We start from the raw sequence: 22156 nt of genomic DNA, 5'->3' as shown, positions 1-22156 counted from the left end.
CCCTTATCCCACATATAGTTAGTAAAATTAATTGCAATTCAGTAAAAGTGGAAACTGCATTCCTCAGTCACACTAACTGCATCTCACATGCTCAACAGCTGCATGTGGTTAGCGGCTACCGTACTGGGCAGTGCAGCTCTAGGACATGTCTGTTGCTGCAGAAAGCCCTGCCCTGTGCCCTCCGTTGCTGTCTGCTCCCCCATGGGCCTTTCGCTTGCTCTTCCTCTCACACTTGCTCACTCGTGTGCACAAAGCACACACAGTGCCATGCTCTCACCCAGTGGGTGGCCTCTCTAGCTCAGTCTCTCTCTTTAGTCTCCCCAGTACCTAAGCACAGACTCTGCCTAGCCCTGCATCGCAACACCTGGCCTCTAGTCTGGAGAGAATAACAGGATGGAAACACGACCACATCCACAATCCTAGGATGAAGGACCGAGGGGAGCTATGTGGATCTGGAGAGCTTTGGAAACTCAGAGGGGCTGAGCTCAGGCTGGGTTGGGCAAGGGAATGGGAAGAGAATGAGACATTTGAGCATGGCCTGGACAGTAGGGCGCTGAGCATGCAGAGAAAGGACATCTAGAAGGCCTGGAAGTGGGGAAATGCAGTGCATTTGTGAGAACTGTGGCCACCCTTTTTGGTTGGTGTGACAGAGGTGGGCAGGGGAGGGGACAGTGAGCCTGGACAGGTGGGTAGTGGCCAGGTAGAGCCTTGGATGCCAGGCTCAGGATGTCCATGGGTCCCCCATGAGGGCAGATGGGGATGTGGCCTGGACAGCCAGGGTCCTAAAGTCCCAGAGGTCCAGGTGGACAGGGTTTCCTGGGCAGCATGGCAGGCATCACCAAGCAATCAACACATTGATCAAGAGATGGAGCCCAGCGCTGTGGCTTATGTCCGCAATTCCAGCACTTTGGGAGGCTGAGGCAGTCGGATCACTTGAGGCCAGGAGTTCGAGACCAGCCTGGCTAACATGGTAAAACCCTGACTCTACTAAAAATATAAAAATTAGCTGGGCGTGGTAGTGCATTGCTGTCATCCCAGTTACTTGGGAGGCTGAGGCACGAGAATCGCTTGAACCTGGGAGGCAGAGGTTGCAGTGAGCTGAGACTGCGCCACCGCACTCCAGCCTGGGTGACAGAGTAAAACTCTGTCTCAAAAAAAAGAGAGAAAGAGAGATGGATGGGCATCACACAACTTTGGGTAATTTGCATATGAATAAGCCTTCATTTATATGCCATCATTCTTATCCTCTCTAGACTGATTCACTTTCTACACTGTCCTAAGTGTGGGAGAAGTGCTAATGATGAATTATTGAAGGCCAGAATGAAGGGCCATGAATACTTAATGACACCACGATATTAGTATTGCTGATGGATGGTATCTACAGACTTGCCCATCTCTCTGGGGACCTTAGGGAGGAGCGCGGGCTTTTTGTTCCTTTTGGGTTTAGACCTGAGACAAGGTGAGAGAGGTGACCAGCTGTCCGCTGTCTCCCTGGCTCCGGGTGCCTGGTTCTCTCTGGACTTCTGACGCCCTGGATTCTCTGTCCCCCGCTGACCACACTCGCTGTCCCCCTTACCTGAGATGCGGGAGCCGAACAGTCAAGGAGCAGGCAGAAGGTGAAGGGAAAGAGAAGGTAGGGAGAAGATGGAGGAAGAAGAAGCAAGAATTTAAGAAAAAAAAAAGAAAAAAAGAAAAAGCTTAAAAAGGAGTAGGCGGGAGGCAGGGGCACAATGGTTCCCCAGGCCACCCCAACCCAGGGGTGTTGTGTTCTGGGGATTCAGGAGGTCCAGGCACCCAGTCCGTGGTGAGCAGGGCCAGGCCTCCTTCCTTCCCGAGAGCACGGTGCGAGCGCCTTCCCCATAGCTCTCCCAGGTGTCTGTCTCCCTCACTCCCCCAGGGCCAGGACAGTGAGCAGGGAGCACGCCTTCCTCCTGGTCCCTCCCAGACCCTCGCCAGGCTCAGCAGACCCCTCTCCTGTTGCGTTGCTCCTTCAGCAGGAGCTCAGCGTGGGTGAGGAGGGAGCAGAGGCCAGATGATCCTTCATGTCAGTCCAGGGAGAGGCCCCCAGGTCCTCCTCACGGGTTCCACTCCCCTCACCCTCCCAGTATCCATGAGCATCCCACCGCCACCAACTGCAGGGCATCCAGAGCGGTGGAGAGTGGATGGGCTTGAAGGGGAGTGGGTATGAGGTTTGGACAACCCCAGGTGTGAAGGGTGTGTGTGTGTGTTGTGCATGTGGATTGCCTGTATGGTATTGCAGGGGAGAAGAGGATTTGGAAAAGGTGCAAGGGAATTGCAAGAATAGAAAATAAAAGAGGAAATAGAAAGATTTGAGGTATAAGAAGCGTGAGAGAAAGGGGAGCAGGGCTATGGAGGGATCTAGAAGAGAATAGTGGGGAGGGAAAGGGCAAGAATGGAAGGCAAGCCCACCACCCCAAAGCCCCTTCCCCATGTCTCCCCCTCCCCCAACTCCAAAGAAGGAAATTAGGAGGCCACTGCGGATTATGTTTGGGTCATTTCCACATGCTTTATTCCAGCAATCAAAATAATTAAAAACATCTCAAATTATTATACACATACAAAATAGGTACAGAGTCTTTTGCTTCCTCCCACCCCTAGGGGGAAAAACTGCTTTGTGCTTTGGGAAGTTGTCTCTGAAACCCGGGGACAGAGGACGCAGGACAGACTAGGAGAGAGCCGGGAGGATGGGCTGCAGCTGTGGAGGAGGGTTTCAGAGGAGAGAGGTCGGAGAGCAGAGGCCTAAGAAGCCAGAGGCAGGTGGAGAGACGGTGGAAAGTGAGCAGCGGGCTGGGCTGGAGCCGCACACGCTCTCCTCCCATGTTAAATAGCACCTTTAGAAAAATTCACAAGTCCCCATCCACAAAAAAAAAAAAAAAGAAAAATATCAAGGAATAAAAATAGACTTTGAACAAAAAGGAACATTTGCTGGCCTGGGGGGGCATCTCAATTTCTATAGCACCAGTGATTCCCTCCCCACCCCACCCATCACATAGATGTAGCACCTTTGGTATAAAATGGGGAGCCGCTTCCACCCTGCCCCCATCCCCGCCCCCAGGCAGTTGCCCCGGTGACACATCAAGACAAGAACGAGGTAGTCTTTCAGCAACACAGTTACACAAGGAACAGAACAGTCTCTCCCGCCCAGCCCTGCGGCACGAGGGATTGACACGCGTTCCCCAAATCCGATGTTTCTGCTTTGTCGTGGCCCTTCCTGATTCTCCTCCGAACCCAGTGAGGGGCTGGTGGCTCCCCCGGCATGACCCCCTCAAAAACGAAGGGGAGATGTTGCAAGAGCCATGGGAGCACCAGATGGCAAGGCTTCTTTGGCAGTCTGAGAACCCCAGGTCTCCCAGGGTCTGGGGGGGTACTGGGCGGGCAGGAGTGGGCTGAGGGTGGGGGCCACTTGGGTGTTTGAGCATTGCCTTTGATTGCTGGGCAGACAATGCATTGTTTCCTGTGTCTTCTGGGGAGACAGATTTGGGAAGGAGTGGAGGGGAGGCCCCAAGGGGGGGTGTGGAGAAAGGAGCAGAAAGGGCAGCGTTGGGGTTTCATAAACCCAACGGGCAGAAAGGGACTTACCCCCGCATGGGTCTTCAAGCAAGTGGACCAAGCTTCCTTTTTTAAAAAGTTATTTATTTATTCTTTTTTTTTTTTTTTTTTTTGGTAAGGTTGAATGCACTTTTGGTTTTTGGTCATGTTCGGTTGGTCAAAGATAAAAACTAAGTTTGAGAGATGAATGCAAAGGAAAAAAATATTTTCCAAAGTCCATGTGAAATTGTCTCCCATTTTTTGGCTTTTGGGGGGGTTCAGTTTGGGTTGCTTGTCTGTTTCCGGGTTGGGGGGAAAGTTGGTTGGGTGGGAGGGAGCCAGGTTGGGATGGAGGGAGTTTACAGGAAGCAGACTGGGCCAACGTCGAAGCCGAATTCCTGGTCTGGGGCGCCAACGTCCAAGGGGGCCACATCGATGATGGGCAGGCGGGAGGTCTTGGTGGTTTTGTATTCGATCACTGTCTTGCCCCAGGCTCCGGTGTGACTCTGGGGTGGGGCGGAGACAATGGGAGGGGGCATTACCACGTGGGAGTGATGGAAAGAGGGTCCTGTGGCCTGCCCAAAAAGCCCAAGGCCGGAGAGGTGGGGCCCTGCCTGGGGATTCTGGGCACTCACCGTGCAGCCGTCGACAGTGACGCTGTAGGTGAAGCGGCTGTTGCCCTCGGCGCGGATCTCGATCTCGTTGGAGCCCTGGAGGAGCAGGGCCTTCTTGAGGTTGCCAGTCTGCTGGTCCATGTAGGCCACGCTGTTCTTGCAGTGGTAGGTGATGTTCTGGGAGGCCTCGGTGGACATCAGGCGCAGGAAGGTCAGCTGGATGGCCACGTCAGCAGGGTCAGAGCCCTGGCCGCCATACTCAAACTGCAGGGGCGGGGAGAGAGGGAAGAGTGAGCCGCTATGCGGGAAACTCTAGTCCTGCCTGGCCTCCCTGTCCAGGGTCCTCAGACAGCTGCCCAATGCACCGTTATATCAAGAGAAGGCACCACCTGCCCATAGGCAGCCTGTGTCTGAACCATTGTCAGGGACCTGAGACCCCTGCCTCCCAGCCCAACTCTGTCCATCACCCTTAGCAGAGACCTACTCCAGAACTTCATGTCCCTTCTGAGCACTGGGCTAGCCCATCTCCTAACACTGGCTCTGAGGTCCAGCTCACGCACCTGGAATCCATCGGTCATGCTCTCGCCAAACCAGACATGCCTCTTGTCCTTGGGGTTCTTGCTGATGTACCAGTTCTTCTGGGCCACACTGGGCTGAGTGGGGTACACGCAGGTCTCACCAGTCTCCATGTTGCAGAAGACTTTGATGGCATCCAGGTTGCAGCCTTGGTTGGGGTCAATCCAGTACTCTCCTGTGGTAGGGCAGGGCAAGATGGAGTCAGGGAAGGGGAGCAGCCAGCACCATATGGTAGGGGCACATATGGGCATGGGGACCCTGGCATGGCAGGAGTAGGAGGGAGGGAGAGGCTAGGGCAGGCCCTCACCGCTCTTCCAGTCAGAGTGGCACATCTTGAGGTCGCGGCAGGTGCGGGCGGGGTTCTTGCGGCTGCCCTCGGGGCTCCGGATGTTCTCGATCTGTTGGCTCAGGCTCTTGAGGGTGGTGTCCACCTCGAGGTCACGGTCACGAACCACATTGGCGTCATCAGCCCGGTAGTAGCGGCCACCATCGTGAGCCTTCTCTTGAGGTGGCTGGGGCAGGAAGCTGAAGTCGAAACCACCGCTGGGAGGACCAGGGGGACCAGGAGGTCCGGGAGGGCCGGGGGGACCCTGCACAGAGAAGGAGGAGAGTGGGGATTACCGGCATCCAATTGCTTTGGGGGCTGGAGGGCCACAAGCAGAGGGGATGAGGGGCTACGTACAACAGGACCAGCATCACCAGTGCGACCGCGAGGACCAGGGGGCCCAATGGGACCAGGGAGACCGTTGAGTCCATCTTTGCCAGGAGCACCAGCAGAGCCAGGGGGACCCTGTAGTGGGGGAAATGGTTTGAGAAAGGCTGCCAGAAGCCTGAACAACCCCAGCTCTGGAGGAGAAGCCCACCACCCTCCCTGCTGGCTCTGGCTCCACGGCCTCATAGAGCCAGTCTCAGCCTCTTTCCATAGGACATGCCATAGCTCCTTCCAGCCGCTGAGCCAGGGGAGGACGGATTGGGGAGCAGAGAGGCCAAAGCTAGATCAGATTGTTTGTTCAGGATTCTTCCTTTCTTTGCCCACTCCCTGTCCCTGAACCCTTCTCCAGAGAGGCAAAGGGTGCCTGAGTCCCTGGCAAGGGTCCCCGAGGTAAGCCTGGGCTTGGGGCTCAGGAAGAGGAGAGAGAAGGCATGACTTACTCGGGGACCAGCAGGACCAGAGGCTCCAGAGGGACCTTGTTCACCAGGAGAGCCCTGAAGGACAGATAAAAAGGCAATTCAGGCCCAGTGAGGGTCAAATGTAGACAAGGGCAGTGTGGGCAACCCATGCCCCTTCGTCATTCTGGAAATCTAGCCCGAGGGTGTCCATAGGCAGAGACCTCTCCCATAATCCCTCTCTGTGTACCCCTCACCCTCTCAGAAGCTACTTGGACATGCCCATAAATCTTTAGACTCCAGTCCCCACCAGGGAGGAGAAAGAATGACTATCCAGAGGGAGAAACTGAGGCTAAGCTCCCCCTCCTATCACACAGCACAGCATGGGGACTGGGGAGGGGCTGAGCATACTCACAGGAGGGCCAGGGGGACCCTGGAGGCCAGAGAAGCCACGGTGACCCTTTATGCCTCTGTCGCCCTGTTCGCCTGTCTCACCCTTGTCACCACGGGGGCCTTGGGGTCCCTAGAAGAGAGAAAGGGACAAACTGTCAGGCAGAAGTTCCATTGGCATCAAGTGGGGCACTGTCCGCATCTGTAGAGTTCTGAAGGCATGCGGACACAGCAGGGTACTTACAGCGGGGCCACGGGTGCCAACAGGGCCGACAGGACCGGCGGGACCAGCAGGACCCTGCAGAGAGCAAGGAAAGCATGAGCTCTTGGCCAGGGGAGGCTGAGGCTGGGGCTGCAGGATGAGGCCTCCCCTCAGCTAGATCTCTCTCTCCTCAGCTGCTTCCCACTGTGGCCATCTCTCCCAACTCCCAGGGAAACCTCCCCACTGCAATCTTCACGGGAGCTGGGGCCAACTCACGGGAGAGGGGGTCCTGTCTGGGAGAGGGGACTTGGGGCTGAGCTTTAACTCAGTTTTTTGGATTAAGGCCCGGACATCTTGCAGGATCTCCTTTCCTCCTCCTGCCTGGGTGAAGTCCGACACCCATCCCCAGGCCTCTGAGGAGGCCTGGAGAGTCCCTGGCCTGACCAGACACAGAGAACTGGAGCCCAGCTACTTACAGTCTCACCACGATCACCACTCTTGCCAGCAGGGCCAACGGGGCCAGGGGCACCAGGAGCACCAGGAGCACCAGGGGGTCCAGCGGGGCCGGTCTCACCACGGTCACCCTGGCGGGGAGAGCAGGGGAATATGGGTCAGCCACGACTGAAGGGCCAGGATGGGGCGGGGAAGCAGCAGACAAGGCTGTGGTCATGGAGTGTCGCCATCTTACCTTGGCACCAGGAGAACCGTCTCGTCCAGGGGAACCTTCGGCGCCAGGAGCTCCCTGCAGAGAGAGAGAGAGAAGTGAGAGTCAGCCGGGGAAGAGGGCTTAGGCAAGGCCACAGTGGCCATGCTGAGGGTACTGGCATGGGGGCTGGGGACTGCTCACCTCACGTCCAGATTCACCAGGGGGTCCAGCCAATCCAGGGGGGCCCATGGGACCAGGGGGACCACGTTCACCACTTGCTCCAGAGGGACCTTGTTTGCCAGGTTCACCCTAAGGGAGAAGAAAGAGTCAGGCCAGAGATAGGGTCTGGGAGGACCCTTGAGTCCGCTGGGGTCATCTCTACCAAATCTGTTCTCCTTGGCTCCGCCCCACTCCAAGTCCTGTGAAGGTTTTTCTCAGGGCCCCCCAAGGGGAGGGGGGAACTTACAGAGGGGCCAGGAAGACCAGGGAAGCCTCTTTCTCCTCTCTGACCAGGCAGGCCGACCACACCACGCTGTCCAGCAATACCTTGAGGCCCGGGAGTACCAGGAGCACCCTTTGGGAGGCAAACAGGGGTGAGGTGCCGGACAGCAGCACAGGGACCCCTCCCCAGCTCTGGACACCTCTGGAGCTGCAGAGATCTGAGCTGGCACTTACAGCAGGACCATCAGCACCAGGGGATCCTTTCTCGCCAGCAGGGCCAGGGGGACCAGGGGGACCAACTTCACCAGGACGTCCAGCAGGGCCAGTCTCACCACGGGGACCTTTGCCGCCTTCTTTGCCAGCAGGACCAGGAGGGCCAGGGGGTCCAGCATTTCCCTGGATGGGGATAGGAGGGGCTGTCAGACTCCAGAGGGCTCTGGTGCATTACTGGGTCCTCAGTCGGACCCACCATCCTTCTGGCAGCCCCCACCCAGCACCCCCAACCTAGAGCAGTGGACTCTGCTGCAGAGACTTACAGAGGGGCCAGGAGGACCGACTCGGCCAGCAGCACCAGGGAAACCAGTAGCACCCTGGAAGGAGAGAACACAGGAACAGTCAGAGGGGGAACAGCCAACTCACCCGACCCGGCTGCCCTCACCTGCCACCGCTGCCTGGGGAGAGGGGAGAGGCTCAGCAGAGAGGCGGGTGACACTCACAGGGGGACCAGCGCTGCCGCGAGCACCTTTGGCTCCAGGAGCACCAACATTACCCTGTAGGAGAGCACAGAGGCATCAAGCCTGGACCCGTCCTGGGTCCCAGGCCACCAGCATCGTGGGCACAGAGGGCAAGCCACTCACAATGGGGCCAGGGGGTCCAGCGGGTCCGGCAGGGCCAGGGGGACCAGCATCGCCTTTAGCACCAGCATCACCAGGTTCGCCTTTAGCACCAGGTTGGCCATCAGCACCCTAGGGGAGGAAGCAGGGCGGTGAGTGGAGGGAAGGAGGCAGGAGTTTCCACCGGCTGGGGGAGGAGCAGTAAACGAGGCAGGAAGATGCTAGGGTGGGAAACAATCCCGTCTCCACCCTTCTCCCCTGAGGATGGCTGACGCCTTTGTCCTCATTCCGTCCCTCGAGGTCCCAGGTCCCAGTCGGTGATGAAAAATGACGGGGGTCTTGGTACTCACAGGGGGGCCAGCGAAGCCAGCAGGGCCAGGGGGACCAGGCTCACCACGGTCTCCCTAGAAGAAAAGGAGGCAGATTGGAGAGATGCGCTGACATGAGGGAAGGCGGGGATGCGGTGAGGGGAGAGGCAAGGGGTGGAGGCACAGACAGGGCCAGGGGTGCTGTGTGAAGGGAGGGAAGGGCCAAGTACGGGGTCTTAACAGGTCTTCTGTACTTACGGGGGCACCACGAGCTCCAGTGGGACCAGCAGGGCCGCTGGGACCAGTTTCACCCTGAGAGCAAGGGACAAGAGGCTCAGGGTCAGGGCCTCCCCTGAATACTCCTAGTAGATGGCCCCAGGAGAGCCTCCCCTCCTTCTGGTCCCTCCAGGTTCCCAGGTTGACAGCTCAGTTTGGCAGGACCTGCTCTCCCAATGCAACCCCACGGAACCGTGCCCAGGCCTGCTGAGGAGCCTATGTGTTAGGGCAGAAGGTGGGGAAGCGGCCACCTCACCTTGTCACCAGGGGCACCAGCAGGGCCAGGAGGACCAATGGGGCCAGTCAGACCACGGACGCCATCTTTGCCAGGAGAGCCATCAGCACCTTTGGGACCAGCATCACCCTAAAGACATGGATAAGCTTGAGATTTCCAGTGTGGGGCAAGGAGGTGACCTACAGTGTTCTGCTTGTGTCTGGGTTTCCTGAGAGGCCCTCTGCAGCTCTGCCCTGCCTCCACCTGAGCCAAGGACCCAAAGATTCTCTCAGGAAAAAGGGTGCCTGCCTGGAGACTCAGGTGGAACTGAGGTTAAGAGGCCCCTGACTCGTGTAGCGGGATGAATAAGGGAGCCTCCTTCAAGGAGATGCCCCTACCTCTCATCACCATGGTAACTCATGGGGAGAGACGGGCCTGGACCACAAGGAGAGGATTCATCAGCAAAAAGGCCAGAGGGGAAAGGGGAAGAGGGGAGGATTAGTGAGAAGAGGGACAGATCCCAGAGAGAAGGAGAGATGCTGAGGGATTCAAAGCAGGCAGAGATGGGAGCCATGTAGGGCTCAGGGGAGGGGGACGGTTGAACTTACTCTGTCACCCTTAGGCCCTGGAAGACCAGCTGCACCACGTTCACCAGGCATTCCCTGAAGGCCAGGGGCACCCTGGCTACCGGGAGCTCCAGGGGCACCAGCATCACCCTATGTGACAACCAAGAAGACTGGAGTGAGGCCTGGGGCCCCAAGAGTGGGTCACAGCCCTAAGCCCCGCTTGGTATCTCCCAGGCTTGTTTCCAAGGCCAATGACAAGCCTTGAGAAAAGATGAAAAGACTCACATCCCAGACTCCAGGCTGTGTGTGGGCCCCTACCCTGGTCTTTTCCCCCAACCCCGCACCCTATCTCCATGACTTTGGTCATAGCCAGCCATCCCCTGCTGCAGGAGGGGTGAGACCTGGTCCCTGGGCTACTTTCCAGAGCCCCTTCCACGCTGCCCTCACCTTAGCACCATCATTGCCGGGAGCACCGTTGGCCCCTCGGGGACCAGCAGGACCAGGGGGACCTTGCACACCACGCTCGCCAGGGAAACCTCTCTCGCCCTAGAAGGGAAGGACAGGGCGTGTGACGGCTGCTCTGGAGACAGGGCCAAGTACAAGGCACCTTGATGGATGCAGCGAGAGAGGCCTACTTACTCTTGCTCCAGAGGGGCCGGGGGCACCAAGGTCTCCAGGAACACCCTGAGGGGGAGGGAGGGAGGAACAGACAGTGAGCAAAACCTACCTGGGGCCACTCTGCTGGAAAGCACTGTCCCTCCTCCTGGGAGCTGGCCGTGATTAGAGAGGAACCCCTTCTCAGCACTGAATTGGAATTATCCCAAACAGCCCCTCTCTTCCTCCTAGGGATGTGTCAAAGGCCTCACCCCTCCCCAAACTATGGACCAAGATTTATCAATAGGAGGTTGAGGGAAAGTCACAGCATATTCCAGCAGCTCTTAAAAGAAGTCACCCAGACTAGCAATCATGCAGCCCCCACTTCCCTCTGTGCTGCTCCCTTCATGGTAGGAAGTTCTTTCTGGCGTTTAACCTCAATCCCTCTAGTTGATGGCTGTCTGATTAGCTAGGAGCAGGGGCCTGTCCCTCTGGATTTGCTGCATCTCCCACCCCTCTGGCCGGCTGCTCCCTCTTACCTGTTCACCAGGTTTGCCTGCTTCACCGGGAGGACCAGCAGGACCAGGGAGACCCTGTAGGTGGGAAATGGGGGAAGAAGGGAGGGAAGGTTTAGAATCTGGAAGAGACCAAAGAGGTGTTTCCCACCCCTACCTCCCAGAACCCTGACAGCCATGAGGCCTCACCTGGAATCCGGGGGAGCCAGCAGGGCCTTGTTCACCTCTCTCGCCAGCGGGACCCTGCACAGAGAGAACGCTATGGTCACGGGGAGGCTGAGGAGACGAGGGGCTGAGGGTGTCTCCCCTTTTCTGCTCCCCAGATCTCCCCATCAGGGACACTCACAGCAGGGCCAGGGGGTCCTTGAGCTCCAGCCTCTCCATCTTTGCCAGCAGGACCCTGCGGGGAGAGAGCAAAGGGGAACTCAGGGTTAGGAGGCCCCGAGCAGCCAAGGACTGTGGCCTCTAGCACCCCTCCTGCAGGGAGGAAAAAGTGCTGGGGCAGCAACGGGAAGGTGGTAGGAACGAAAAGGAGATACTTACGACAGCGCCAGGCGGTCCGGGAACACCTCGCTCTCCAGCCTTGCCGGGCTCTCCCTGTGGAGAAAGGGAGTTAGGGTTGAGGGGGCTGAAATGAGAAGCCAGGGCCTCCTGGGGCCTCTCATTTACTCTGAGTGGGACTTTTTAAGGGACTTTCTTTTCAAAAGACTGTTTGGCCCCCGGGGAATGCCCTTGCAAGTGCTTCTTGCTGGGCCCCTTCTGAGCCCACTCCTCCCAAGATGTCCTTCCAGGCTCCTCCTCCTGCACCCTCTCCCCTGCCTTTTCCCTGTTAGATGCCCGCTGTGGCCTGCACTGCAAAGGGCTTTCATCTCCTCTGCTATCTCCTTTTGGACCTCAAAGAACCCACCAAGACTGGGGGTGCCTAACACATCAAAGGCCTGTCCTATCCCCACGTGTCAGGGGTGGAGGGCCACCAACAACACTTATTTCCAGGACAGAGCAGTGGTCACGGAGCCTGGAGAAGTGTTTCATTTTTTCTTTTTCTTTCTTTCTTTTTTTTTTTTTTTTTTTGAGATGGAATCTTGCACTGTTGCCCAGGCTGGAGTGCAATGGCGCGATCTCGGCTCACTGCAACCTCCACCTCCTGGGTTCATGCAGTTCTCCTGCCTCAGCCTCCTGACTAGCTGGGATTACAGGTGCACACCACCACACCCAGCTAATCTTTTGTATTTTTAGTAGAGACGTGGTTTCACTATGTTGGCCAGACTGGTCTCAAACTCCTGACCTCATGGTCTGCCCGCCTCGGCCTCCCAAAGTGCTGGGATTATAGGCATGAGCCATTGCGCCCCACCGAGAAGTCTTTCATTTTACAGATAGGGAGGCTGAGGTCCAGAAAGCGAGAGTGAGTGGCCACACGGCAGGTCAGCGGCAGAGATGAGCCCAGAGCCCAGGACTCCTTCGAGTCTCAGGTGTGTCTGTCCCTGGCTCTTCATGGATCCTCACTGAATACTCACAGCAGCACCTTTAGGTCCAGGAAATCCCATCACACCAGCCTGACCACGGGCACCAGGGGGGCCTGGGGGTCCGGGGCGACCATCTTGACCAGCGGGACCCTAAGGATGGGAGGCATGAAAGCAGCGGTGAGGATAGCAGGGAGGCAGACAGGACAGTGGCAGGGGGTTCAGGGGGAGTGATACTTACAGGGGGGCCAGTTTTGCCATCAGGACCAGGGCTGCCAGGGCTTCCAGTCAGACCCTAGGGAGGCAGAGAGGTATGAGTGGGATTTGGGGAGAAGCATGATGGAGGTGGGGGAGGACTCTGGAGGGCAGACCCCTGGGCCTGCTCCAGAATGCCTCATCCCAGACCCTACATGGGATGGTCAGGGCCTGGCCAAGCCAGGCCGCAGGGCTGGGGCCTCACCTTGGCACCAGGCAGACCAGCTTCACCGGGACGACCAGCTTCACCAGGAGATCCTTTGGGGCCAGCAGGGCCAGGAGAACCACGTTCACCAGCGGGACCCTGGTTGGGGGAAGTCACAGGAACAGTTAGGGTCTCAAGCTTGTGGCTCTTTGCCATGGGCCAAAAGAGGAAGAAGATGCCCAGGGAGCAGTAGTGTTAGCCCCCCGGCCTCAAGGAGAGGTTACCTTGGGACCAGCAACACCATCTGCGCCAGGGAAACCACGGCTACCAGGTCCACCCTGCAGGAGGAGAGGAGGCCAGTGAACTCCGAGACACACGGCCACCAGCCAGGCACTGAAGGTGGAGCGGGAGGGGGCGGGCAGGGACACTTACACGCTCGCCAGGGGGTCCGGGCAGGCCAGTAGGTCCGGGTTCACCTCGAGCTCCTCGCTTTCCTTCCTCTCCAGCAGGGCCAGGGGGTCCTTGAACACCAACGGGGCCCTGGAGAGGGCCGAGAGGAGGAGGCAGCCTGTGGTGAGGGGCCATCCTGTGCCAGCCTCAGAGCCGGCAGAGGCTCGGTCTCCAGCGTCAGGGGTTCCTGGGGGTGGGGCAGGGACTCCCCCAGAAGACTAGGGGCTCCTCTTCCTTTCTGGATTTCCCTCAGGGGGCTCCTAGGGCAGGGTGGGCTGGGCTGCAAGAAGGATGGCAGGGAGACTTACGGGCTCTCCCTTAGCACCAGTGTCTCCTTTGCTGCCGGGAGCACCAGGTTCACCCTGCAAGGGGGGACAAGAGGATGAGCTGAGAGTCGGGGGCGCTCAGTTGGCCTGCATCTTCCTGCTCCCCAGATGAGAGCCGCAGTGGAGCCAGTGCATGGGGCAGGCAGAAGGGAGAGTTTGGTACTCACGCTGTTACCCTTGGGACCAGGAGGGCCGCCGGGGCCCTGGGGTCCAGAGGGGCCTCGGGCACCAGGGAAGCCAGGAGCACCAGCAATACCAGGAGCACCCTGTGGGAGACAGACAGCCAGGTGAGCCTAGGAGCAGAGGGAAAGGGGCAGGCAGGCTGCAGGCAGCAGGAGTGGGACTGAAGCCTGGCAGGATACTTACATTGGCACCTTTAGCACCAGGCTGTCCATCAGCACCAGGGTTTCCCTGTGGCACAGAGAAAGGAGTGTGAGCGACAGGCAAGGACTCTGAGGTTAGAAAGTGGCAAAGGAGACACTGAGGCGGGGACACTTACAGCAGGGCCAGCAGCACCAGCAGGGCCAGGGGGGCCAGGCTCACCACGCACACCCTGGGGACCTTCAGAGCCTCGGGGCCCTTGGGGACCAGCTTCACCCTGAATCGGAAGAAAGGACATATCAGAAGCCACCCTGGGAAACCCAACCTTGCCTCTCGGGATGGCAGGAGGAAGGGGAGACAGAGACAGGAGAGCAATGATCAGGACTCTAAGATCAGAGACGGAGACCCCAGGACAAAGGTGCTAGTGAACGGGCTGCTCTCTTGCCACTCTGGGTCCCTTTGGTTTGGGGAACAGGGAGACATGAACCCCTTGGCCCATAAGGGTCATGCTTAGAGGAGAGTGGGGGTCTCACCTTAGCACCAACAGCACCAGGGAAGCCAGGAGGACCGGCGGGGCCGGTGGGACCCTGTGAATGAAATGGAGATGTTAGCGAGAAGGAAGAGATGGCAGCTGCAAGTCACACCCTGAGACAGAGGAAGTCCTGGGGTTCAGACCAACATAACCTGCCCCCATTGTCAGCCCCAAGAGGAGACACTGAGACCCCTCCCCACTCCCAGGCCCTGAGGCCTACAGGCCACACTCACAGGGGGTCCGGCAGCACCAGTAGCACCATCATTTCCGCGAGCACCCTGCAGGAGAGAGGGGAAGCCCCGTTAAGTCCACTGAGCACTGGCCAGTCCCCAGAGTTCCTGGGGAGCCCCTTCCAGAGCTCAGGGATCCCCAAGGGGCCAGGAATACTTACAGCAGGGCCAGGGGCTCCAGGGCGACCTCTCTCACCAGGCAGACCACGGGGGCCCTGACAACCAAACCAAGAGAAGTCAGATGAGATGGGAGACAGCCTCGTTCCCCCAGGCCTCCATCTTGCCCCTGCCTCCTGCCCCATCCCTGCCCTCTGGAACTGGGCACACTCACCATCTGACCAGGAGCTCCATTTTCACCAGGGCTGCCAGGCTCACCCTGTAGAACAGAGAATAATGAGTGAGAAATTCATTCATGGTGGGACTCTGGGGATGTGGAGGACCATGATATTCAGACAGCCTCTTACCTTGGGACCAGCAGGACCAGCATCTCCCTTGGCACCATCCAAACCACTGAAACCCTAAAGCAGGAAAGAGGTAGAAGGTGAGAACCTGTGGAGGGGGTGGAACAGACTTGACACCCACCTAGATCTGAGAAAGAGCCTTGGGAGGCCATCACCGCCATCCCCCGGTTTCTGAGCTAGACTAAACCCCAACTGGCTCTAGATCTCACCCAATCGTTTAATCGGGACTGCTTTCCCATGGAGGGAGGTGCTTTTGGATGTCCACTCTCTGTCCCTTGGGACTTCTGTAGCTGCCACCCACCATGATGCAACTCAGGATCTTTTGGGGAAGAGGCTGGGACTGGATGGGGGTATGCTAGGGACTTGGGGAGCTTAAATGACTCAAAGGTAACTCACTCTGTGTCCCTTCATTCCAGGAAGGCCAGCTGTTCCGGGCAATCCTCGAGCACCCTGGAGAGAGATGAAGAAGACAAGGAAGAGCCATTAGAACACACCACTGTGGACCCAGCTCCTAAATGAAGCCCAAGTGCAGTGAAGCCCAGGTTCAGCCACAGCGCCCTGCTCACCTGAGGCCCAGGAGGCCCACGCTCACCAGGACGACCAGGTTTTCCAGCTTCCCCCTGAAAGGGAGAGAAAAGACCATCATGCCCCTGCCTCCCCACCACCACCCAGGGGCTGGAAAAGAGGAGAAGGTCTCAGTCTTCTTTGGATTGTTGCAGGTCAGGTTTGGGGGCCCAGAATCTTATCTTTGAATCTACAGCTCAGTTTAAATCTACAGTGAAACCTTCGTTTGGTGAAATCTGAGTGCCTCTAAAGGAATTTCTGTCTACTTCTGTCACCAGCATTTTAATCTCACCATCTGTGCACCAATTTCCCCAAAGGGATAGGGTTGGGGATTACTCTAAGGTGGCTGGGGTGAGGAGAACAGTCACTTTGTTAGGGACATGGAATCATCTCACTAAAGGAAAAGATCATTGTTCCAGGGCAGTCCGTGCATCAGAAAGGACTTGCCCTCCTTCCTCTGAGTATCGTTCCCAAATGTGGTGGAGTGGAAATTGCAGGACGCAACCCATGGAGGCCATGCAGTCAGATGGTACCTCCTTGCTGGGGATACTTACATCATCTCCGTTCTTTCCAGGGGGACCAGGGGGACCTCGGGGACCCATGGGACCCTAGAAAAGATAGAAGAGGTGGTTAGAATATGGATAAGAAAAAAAGAAGGGGAAGGCTGGGAATGAAGGGAAGGGGTAAGGAAGACCCCAGGCCTGGGAGTTCTTCGATAGGAGAGTCTGTGTGTTTGTAGAAGGAGTGTGTATCTGTATAGAGAGTGCTTACTGAAGCTCCAGGCTCGCCAGGCTCACCAGGGGGACCTTGGAAGCCTTGGGGACCCTTGAGAAGAAGGAAAGAAAGATGGGGTTAGAAGGCAAGTCCCTGTCAACCTTCTCCAATCTTACCAAGAGATCTCTGAGCATCCCCTCTGCCCTCATCTCAGTCTTCCCTCTAAAAGACCAAAGCCCAAGGGGGCATATGAAGACGTCCTGGATACTCACAGGTGCACCAGGGGGGCCAGGGAGACCACGAGGACCAGAGGGACCCTATAGAAGGAGAAGAAAGGGGGGTCACGGTGATCCCTCTGTAGGAAAGCATGTGGATGTAGTCATTCATGCCTGTTGGGACCACCCAGTCGTCGTCCTGCATCCTTTCTGGACCCTGAGGTCCCAAAGGTGATCTTGACCTCCCAAGCTGTCTATACCAGCCGCCTATGCCCACCTCCTCTGGATACCCATTCTCTCTTCTGTCATCTCTGCTCCCCCTGCTGGCTCACCATGGGGCCAGGCACGGAAATTCCTCCGGTTGATTTCTCATCGTAGCCATAAGACAGCTGGGGAGCAAAGTTCTAGAACAAACAAGAGAAGTCGGGGTCAGGACAGTGAATTGAAAGGCAGAAGAGGGCACTGAGGATGGAAGAAACTGACATCATGCACTTCCTGGTGTGATGTGCTGAGAAGAATAACATTGCTTTTAAGATATTCCTGCCAAAAATGCATCCCTGCATCTAATCTAATCAGACAATCCCAAATTGAGGGACGATCTGCAAAACAACTGGACTCTTCAAAACTCCCAGTGCCACGAAAGACAAAGAAAGTCTGAGGAACGTTCTACATTTGTGGAAACTAGAGACATGATGATTAAACGCAATTCATAATCCTGGACTGGATCCCAGAATGGGGTGGTGGGGGGTGGAATCTATAAAGGACATTATTGGGACATCGGTGAACTTTGAATATGGACTGCACATTAGAGAGTGAATTTAATCATTGTGTATGGTCAGTTAAGAGAATGCTCTTGTTTTTAGGAAAAACACACCCAAGTATTTAGGCGCAAAAGAGCCTGATGTTAGCAACTTACTCAAACAGTTCATAAAAAAAAAGATACATATACATAAACAGAGACTAATAAAGCACATGTCACAAACTGTGAAGGGTATGTGAGAGTTTCCTGTAGGATTCTCGCAACTTTTCTGTAAGTTTGAAATTATTTCAAAGTATAAAATTATCTCATTTGCCAAAAACAAAAACAAAACAGGGGGGAGTGGACACACAAGGCCTCTCCACTTACTCCTCCGAGGCCAGGGGGTCCGGGAGGTCCGGGGGGTCCGGGGGGTCCGGGAAGTCCAGGCTGTCCAGGGATGCCATCTCGGCCAGGGGGGCCTGCGGGTCCCTGCAGGGGGAGAGGGCGGGGCCGGAGTGAGCGTGGGGCCAGGAGCCACGCCCACCTGCAGCCCCCCCACAGCCCAGAGTGCAACGCTTACCCTTGGGCCTCGGGGACCAGTGTCTCCCTTGGGTCCCTGTGGGATTGGGGGAGAAGAAACAGGAGGCCAGGTTAGAGAAGGGAGGACTGTGAGGAGTCACGGGCCGCGCAGGGGCAAAATTCGAGGGCAGGAGATTACCTCGACGCCGGTGGTTTCTTGGTCGGTGGGTGACTCTGGGGGACGAAGAGACGCGCGTTAGAGCCAAGGTTTGCTAATGCTGCTCCCGTCGGCAGAGGCCTCTAGCACGGAGGGCCAGCGCGCGCCGACCACCCCCAGCCCCAGCTCCAGGCCCCAGGCCCCGAGCGCAGCCGCACCTGAGCCGTCGGGGCAGACGGGACAGCACTCGCCCTCGGGGACTTCGGCGCCGGGGCAGTTCTTGGTCTCGTCACAGATCACGTCATCGCACAACACCTTGCCGTTGTCGCAGACGCAGATCCGGCAGGGCTCGGGTTTCCACACGTCTCGGTCATGGTACCTGAGGCCGTTCTGTACGCAGGTGATTGGTGGGACTGGGACAGGCGGAAGAAGAGGGGTGTTGTCAGTAGTGACTGCGACCCCCACCTTGGGGCTCCAAGACCCCCGCCTTAACCACCTTTCCCCCGGGTCTAAGAGGCACACTTGGATTTTTCACTTCCCGCCCCTCCCCCCGTTCCTCTTTCCTCAAATCCTTAAAAGCTCGCCTGCTCCTCATCAGCGCGGGTGACAGCGCCGAGGCGCCTGGCCAGGGAGGCTGTAACTCTTTCCAGTTCTCAGGAATTTAAACAAAGCTTTAGTCCGCGGTAGCTTCCAACTCCAACCTCAGCCCAAAGTGAAATAAAAACCACAGGGTGGGAGGGGGAGGGCGGGGGGAGAATAGGAGGGGCCCCATCGGGAGGGCAGGCTCGTGGGGAGTGGCTTGCATGGTGGAGACAGAAGGAGGGCGCGGGAGGAGAGAAGGGAGGTCCAGCCCTCATCCCGCCTCCATTCCCTGGGCAGGTGGGGTGGCGGGGGCGGGGTTAGGAGAATGGGAACGGCTGATTGGAGGGGAGGCCCCCCAAGACTTGAAGTGTACCTCAAAATTAGGAGACACCCTAACCTCCAGCACCTAGACATCTTAAAAGCCTGCTCTCGGGGCCATCCCGAGTCCCCCAAAGCCAGCCAATGCCTCCAGGTCACTTTTAGCCAAAGAACCAAAAAGTCCGCAAATAGTCCAGAAGTTAGCTAACCACTCCCACCGCGCTAGCAGCTCCCCAAACGGCCACTAGGTGTCGGGCAACGCTAAGCAATGCGGCCGAGGCGGGGCCGACCTCGCCTGCCCGACTACCTCTTTAAGAGGCTTGGGCTGCCCCATCCCCGGCTTTACTTTCCAGATCTAGAGGTGGGGTCCGCATCCAGCAATAACCCGGGTCTTCCCGCTCCGGCTCCTGCCCCAATAAGCGTTGGACCAGGAGACGCAGTGCTCAGCATCGGTCAGCAGGGGGCGCAAGGACCCCGCCCCGCCGAGTCAGCGCCAAAGTTGCTCATCCTCCACCCGCCCACGCTCCGCGCCCCCTCCGCCGCGGCCCAGCACCCCCACGGCCCCAGCAACAGTCTAGCCCGCAGAGAGGACAATCTTTCCTTATGAATCATCCCACGGCCTTCCTGATTGCTTCTACATCTTGGGCTTCAAATGCCCCGCTCGGCGCCCCCATCCCATCTTCGACGTGCTTTCCTCCCTCTGCACCCAGATCCCCACTTTCCCGGTTGGGCGCTCGAGATTCTCTCTTGCACCGACTCACGCCGCGCTCCACCCTCACCTCCCGCTCCCGGGGTGCGTTCAACCCCAACCTCGCCCCAGGGTGAGCTCCCTCCTGTCTCAGGGCGCCGAGGAAGAGCCCTCATCATCTCCCTTCCATTCCCGAGTCTCCGGAGCATCCATGTCTCGGTTTAAGCCGTGGCCCCCGGGACCAAGCGCAAGGCGCGATATAGAGTATCCTTGCACTTCCAAAAGTTTGGGACTTACTGTCTTCGTCTTGGCCCTCGACTTGGCCTTCCTCTTGGCCGTGCGTCAGGAGGGCGGTGGCCGCTAAGAGGAGCAGGAGCCGGAGGTCCACAAAGCTGAACATGTCTAGACCCTAGACATGTAGACTCTTTGCGGCTGGGGAGGGGGTTAGCGTCCGCTCATGCGTGGCCTCACACTCCGCGTGCCTCCTGCTCCGACCCCGAGGAGAAACTCCCGTCTGCTCCGACGACTGGCCCGGGCCCCTTTTATACTGTCCTGGTGGAGAGCAGGGAGGAACCCTGCCCCTCGGAGAGGGGGAGCCGGCTGCCCGTGCCCCAGCCAATCAGAGCTGCCTGGCCCGGCCCCCAATTTGGGAGTTGGAATGGAGAGGGGGAGGAGGAGGGAAGGGAGTCCACCCCACATCTCCCCCCTTCGCAGCTCTGCCTCCCCAGCCCCCCAGCCCAGCCTGGGCCAGAGGTGCTGTGGTAGGGGTGCAGCTGGGTCCTCAGAATGGCGTGGGCTAACCAGTGGGTAGGGGTGCCCCTCTGCTCTCTTCCTGGGACCTCCAATCTAGAGGAAGTGGAACTGGGGAGCTGGGTGGGGAGACTTCCAAAGGTGGAAGGGTTGGGGGTGTTGGGGAGGGGGTCCTCCTGGCTGTGCCCCAGTCGCCCTCTGACTTTCCTGGCGAGAGCTAAGGGAGGAGCATAAAGAGGCCAGCTGAGGACCTCTCCAAAACAGGGGAAGTCGGGAATTAAAAAGATGTGCCTGTTTGGGGGTGTCTTCTGGTGTGGCTGGGGGATGGAGCTTAGGAATATTTGGGGAACAATTTACAGATTCCTTTCTAGACATTAAGAATCAGATATCTGAGGGAGGGGTGCAGGCCAGGGAGTTTTAATTTTAAGGATGTCAATTCTTCTGCTGTGCTCCAGGACAGAATCAAATGCCTTCCTCCAAACCCTAGGCATGATTGAGAGATGGGGTGGGGAGGCTGAGGTGCAGGGTGAGAAACATGACTAGGTGGCCTCTCCAGAAGAAAGCTTTGGTGATTGGGTGACGGAGCAGCGAAGGTAGGGGTGGGGGATTCTAGGGACACAGAGGTGGGGATTGGGGCTTGCAATCCCCTAAAAATTCATTCCCCAAACTCTTCCACCCCAGAGTTGGGAAGTATTTTTAGTGGGAGGCCTGTGATCATTGGTGACTTAGAGAAGAGTTTTGTTTGCCATGGCTGTGGCCAGGGGCTGCTTAGAGACCCTCCTACCCAGCACAGTCAAACCAGAGAGAACCTGGGTGGAGGGAGGGCACTTAGCTAAAGGGGTGTCTTTCTGGGAGCTGCATAAAGCCCCTTCTCCAGTTGTACCTGGACTCAGTGTTGGGGATGTATAGGATATTTTGGGTGTCTGGGTGAAACTTGCCTTTGGGGGTGTGGGATGGGCTGCAGAGGATGATTGACTTTATTTTAGGGGCTACTTCCCACTGCCTCATCTCTTTCCTGAAAATCCCAGTCATTGCTCTCTGCCTTAGCAACCAGAGAATCATCTGTACACTCTGAAAGGGGCTGGGGACCCGAAGGACAGCAGGCTATATCTAGGGAAGATGCCTCTAGAACTCCACGTCCTGTCTTCCTCTATGTCCCAATCCCCCAACAAGGCTCTGCATCAACCCCAATCTACCTTGTCCTGAGAAACTCTGTAGGGCTGAGAGAAGGCCTGGGGGTCTCCTTGCAGTGCCCTGTTCATTTCTCTCCCTCCTGTGCAGCTCCCCACCCCCGGTGCTCCAGAGCTGCAAACGTGGAAGCGGGGAGTCCCGCCTCCCCCAAACCATCCAAGATTCCATTGCCTCCCCCCGCCCCTCTCCACGCCCTCCCCCAGCTGGTTTTGTGCAACGAAGGCAAAGGGGAAAAAAAAGGAACAGAAGGGGAGGGAGCCACGTCGGCTGGCCGTGGGCAGCCAGGATGAGCGGTGCGGGTGGGGCAGCAGAGGGAGACTGCAGGGGCTATAATTAAAGGGAAAATATAGAGTTTCCAGAGAGGCAGGGCTGGAGACAGCAATGGAGGGATGGACCTTCATCAATTATCTCGACCATGTGGCAGCAACTTGTGGCCCAGGGTCTGCCCCCGCCTAGTGCCAGCGACTGCACGGCAGGACTGGGGGGCTGAGGTGCTGAGATGGCAGTTCTTGAACCCACCAAAGTCCTGCCCTCTACTGTGGGTCAGTTCCAAGAGACCCCCTCCCTAATAGGGGACAGGGGTCCTGTTTTTGGAGGGAACAGACATTTAGAGTGGTGGTCTAGGGCAGGGTGCCACAGGGCTTTGTAGTATGAAGGTTAGTGACCTGTCTACTTCCTCGCTTCTTGGGTTTTCGTAGCGAGGAGGGC

At 57.6% G+C, this 22156-nt stretch overlaps 1 protein-coding gene across 1 annotated transcript; it reads right to left on the bottom strand.

Moving 5' to 3' along the window:
• Nucleotides 1-3637: 3637 nt before the first annotated feature.
• On the bottom strand, nt 3638-20127 carry COL1A1 (collagen type I alpha 1 chain). Its single transcript, XM_054457473.2, has 51 exons — nt 19805-20127; nt 18138-18332; nt 17962-17996; nt 17824-17859; nt 17631-17732; nt 16837-16908; nt 16562-16606; nt 16347-16400; nt 16130-16183; nt 15578-15631; nt 15408-15461; nt 15015-15068; nt 14882-14926; nt 14712-14765; nt 14554-14598; nt 14322-14375; nt 13967-14065; nt 13834-13878; nt 13635-13733; nt 13450-13503; nt 13124-13231; nt 12976-13029; nt 12752-12850; nt 12533-12586; nt 12346-12444; nt 11375-11428; nt 11178-11231; nt 11021-11074; nt 10856-10909; nt 10362-10406; nt 10170-10268; nt 9765-9872; nt 9199-9306; nt 8925-8978; nt 8709-8762; nt 8383-8490; nt 8242-8295; nt 8062-8115; nt 7760-7921; nt 7551-7658; nt 7286-7393; nt 7127-7180; nt 6915-7022; nt 6481-6534; nt 6262-6369; nt 5892-5945; nt 5422-5529; nt 5047-5329; nt 4724-4914; nt 4185-4427; nt 3638-4055 (listed from the first exon to the last, which is right to left on the bottom strand). Exons 1-51 carry the CDS (start codon nt 19905-19907, stop codon nt 3909-3911), a joined length of 4395 nt encoding a protein of 1464 aa, XP_054313448.1. The 5' UTR covers nt 19908-20127; the 3' UTR covers nt 3638-3908.
• Between the last annotated feature and the right edge of the window lie 2029 nt (nt 20128-22156).

Source organism: Pongo pygmaeus, chromosome 19 (genome assembly GCF_028885625.2).
Source record: "Pongo pygmaeus isolate AG05252 chromosome 19, NHGRI_mPonPyg2-v2.0_pri, whole genome shotgun sequence".
NCBI lineage: Eukaryota > Metazoa > Chordata > Mammalia > Primates > Hominidae > Pongo > Pongo pygmaeus.
This window is presented reverse-complemented; position numbering and strand designations above follow the sequence as displayed.

Excerpts from the sequence above, each read along its gene's own strand:
- COL1A1 (XM_054457473.2), bottom strand. The coding sequence starts at position 19,907 with ATGTTCAGCTTTGTGGACCTCCGGCTCCTGCTCCTCTTAGCGGCCACC. Across the intron at positions 13,879-13,966 it reads CTGGTGCTGCTGGCCCTGCT|GGAAACCCTGGTGCTGATGG; the intron begins GTAAGTGTCCCC and ends TCTGTGCCACAG. Across the intron at positions 10,407-10,855 it reads CAGGCAAACCTGGTGAACAG|GGTGTTCCTGGAGACCTTGG; the intron begins GTAAGAGGGAGC and ends CCTCCCCCTCAG.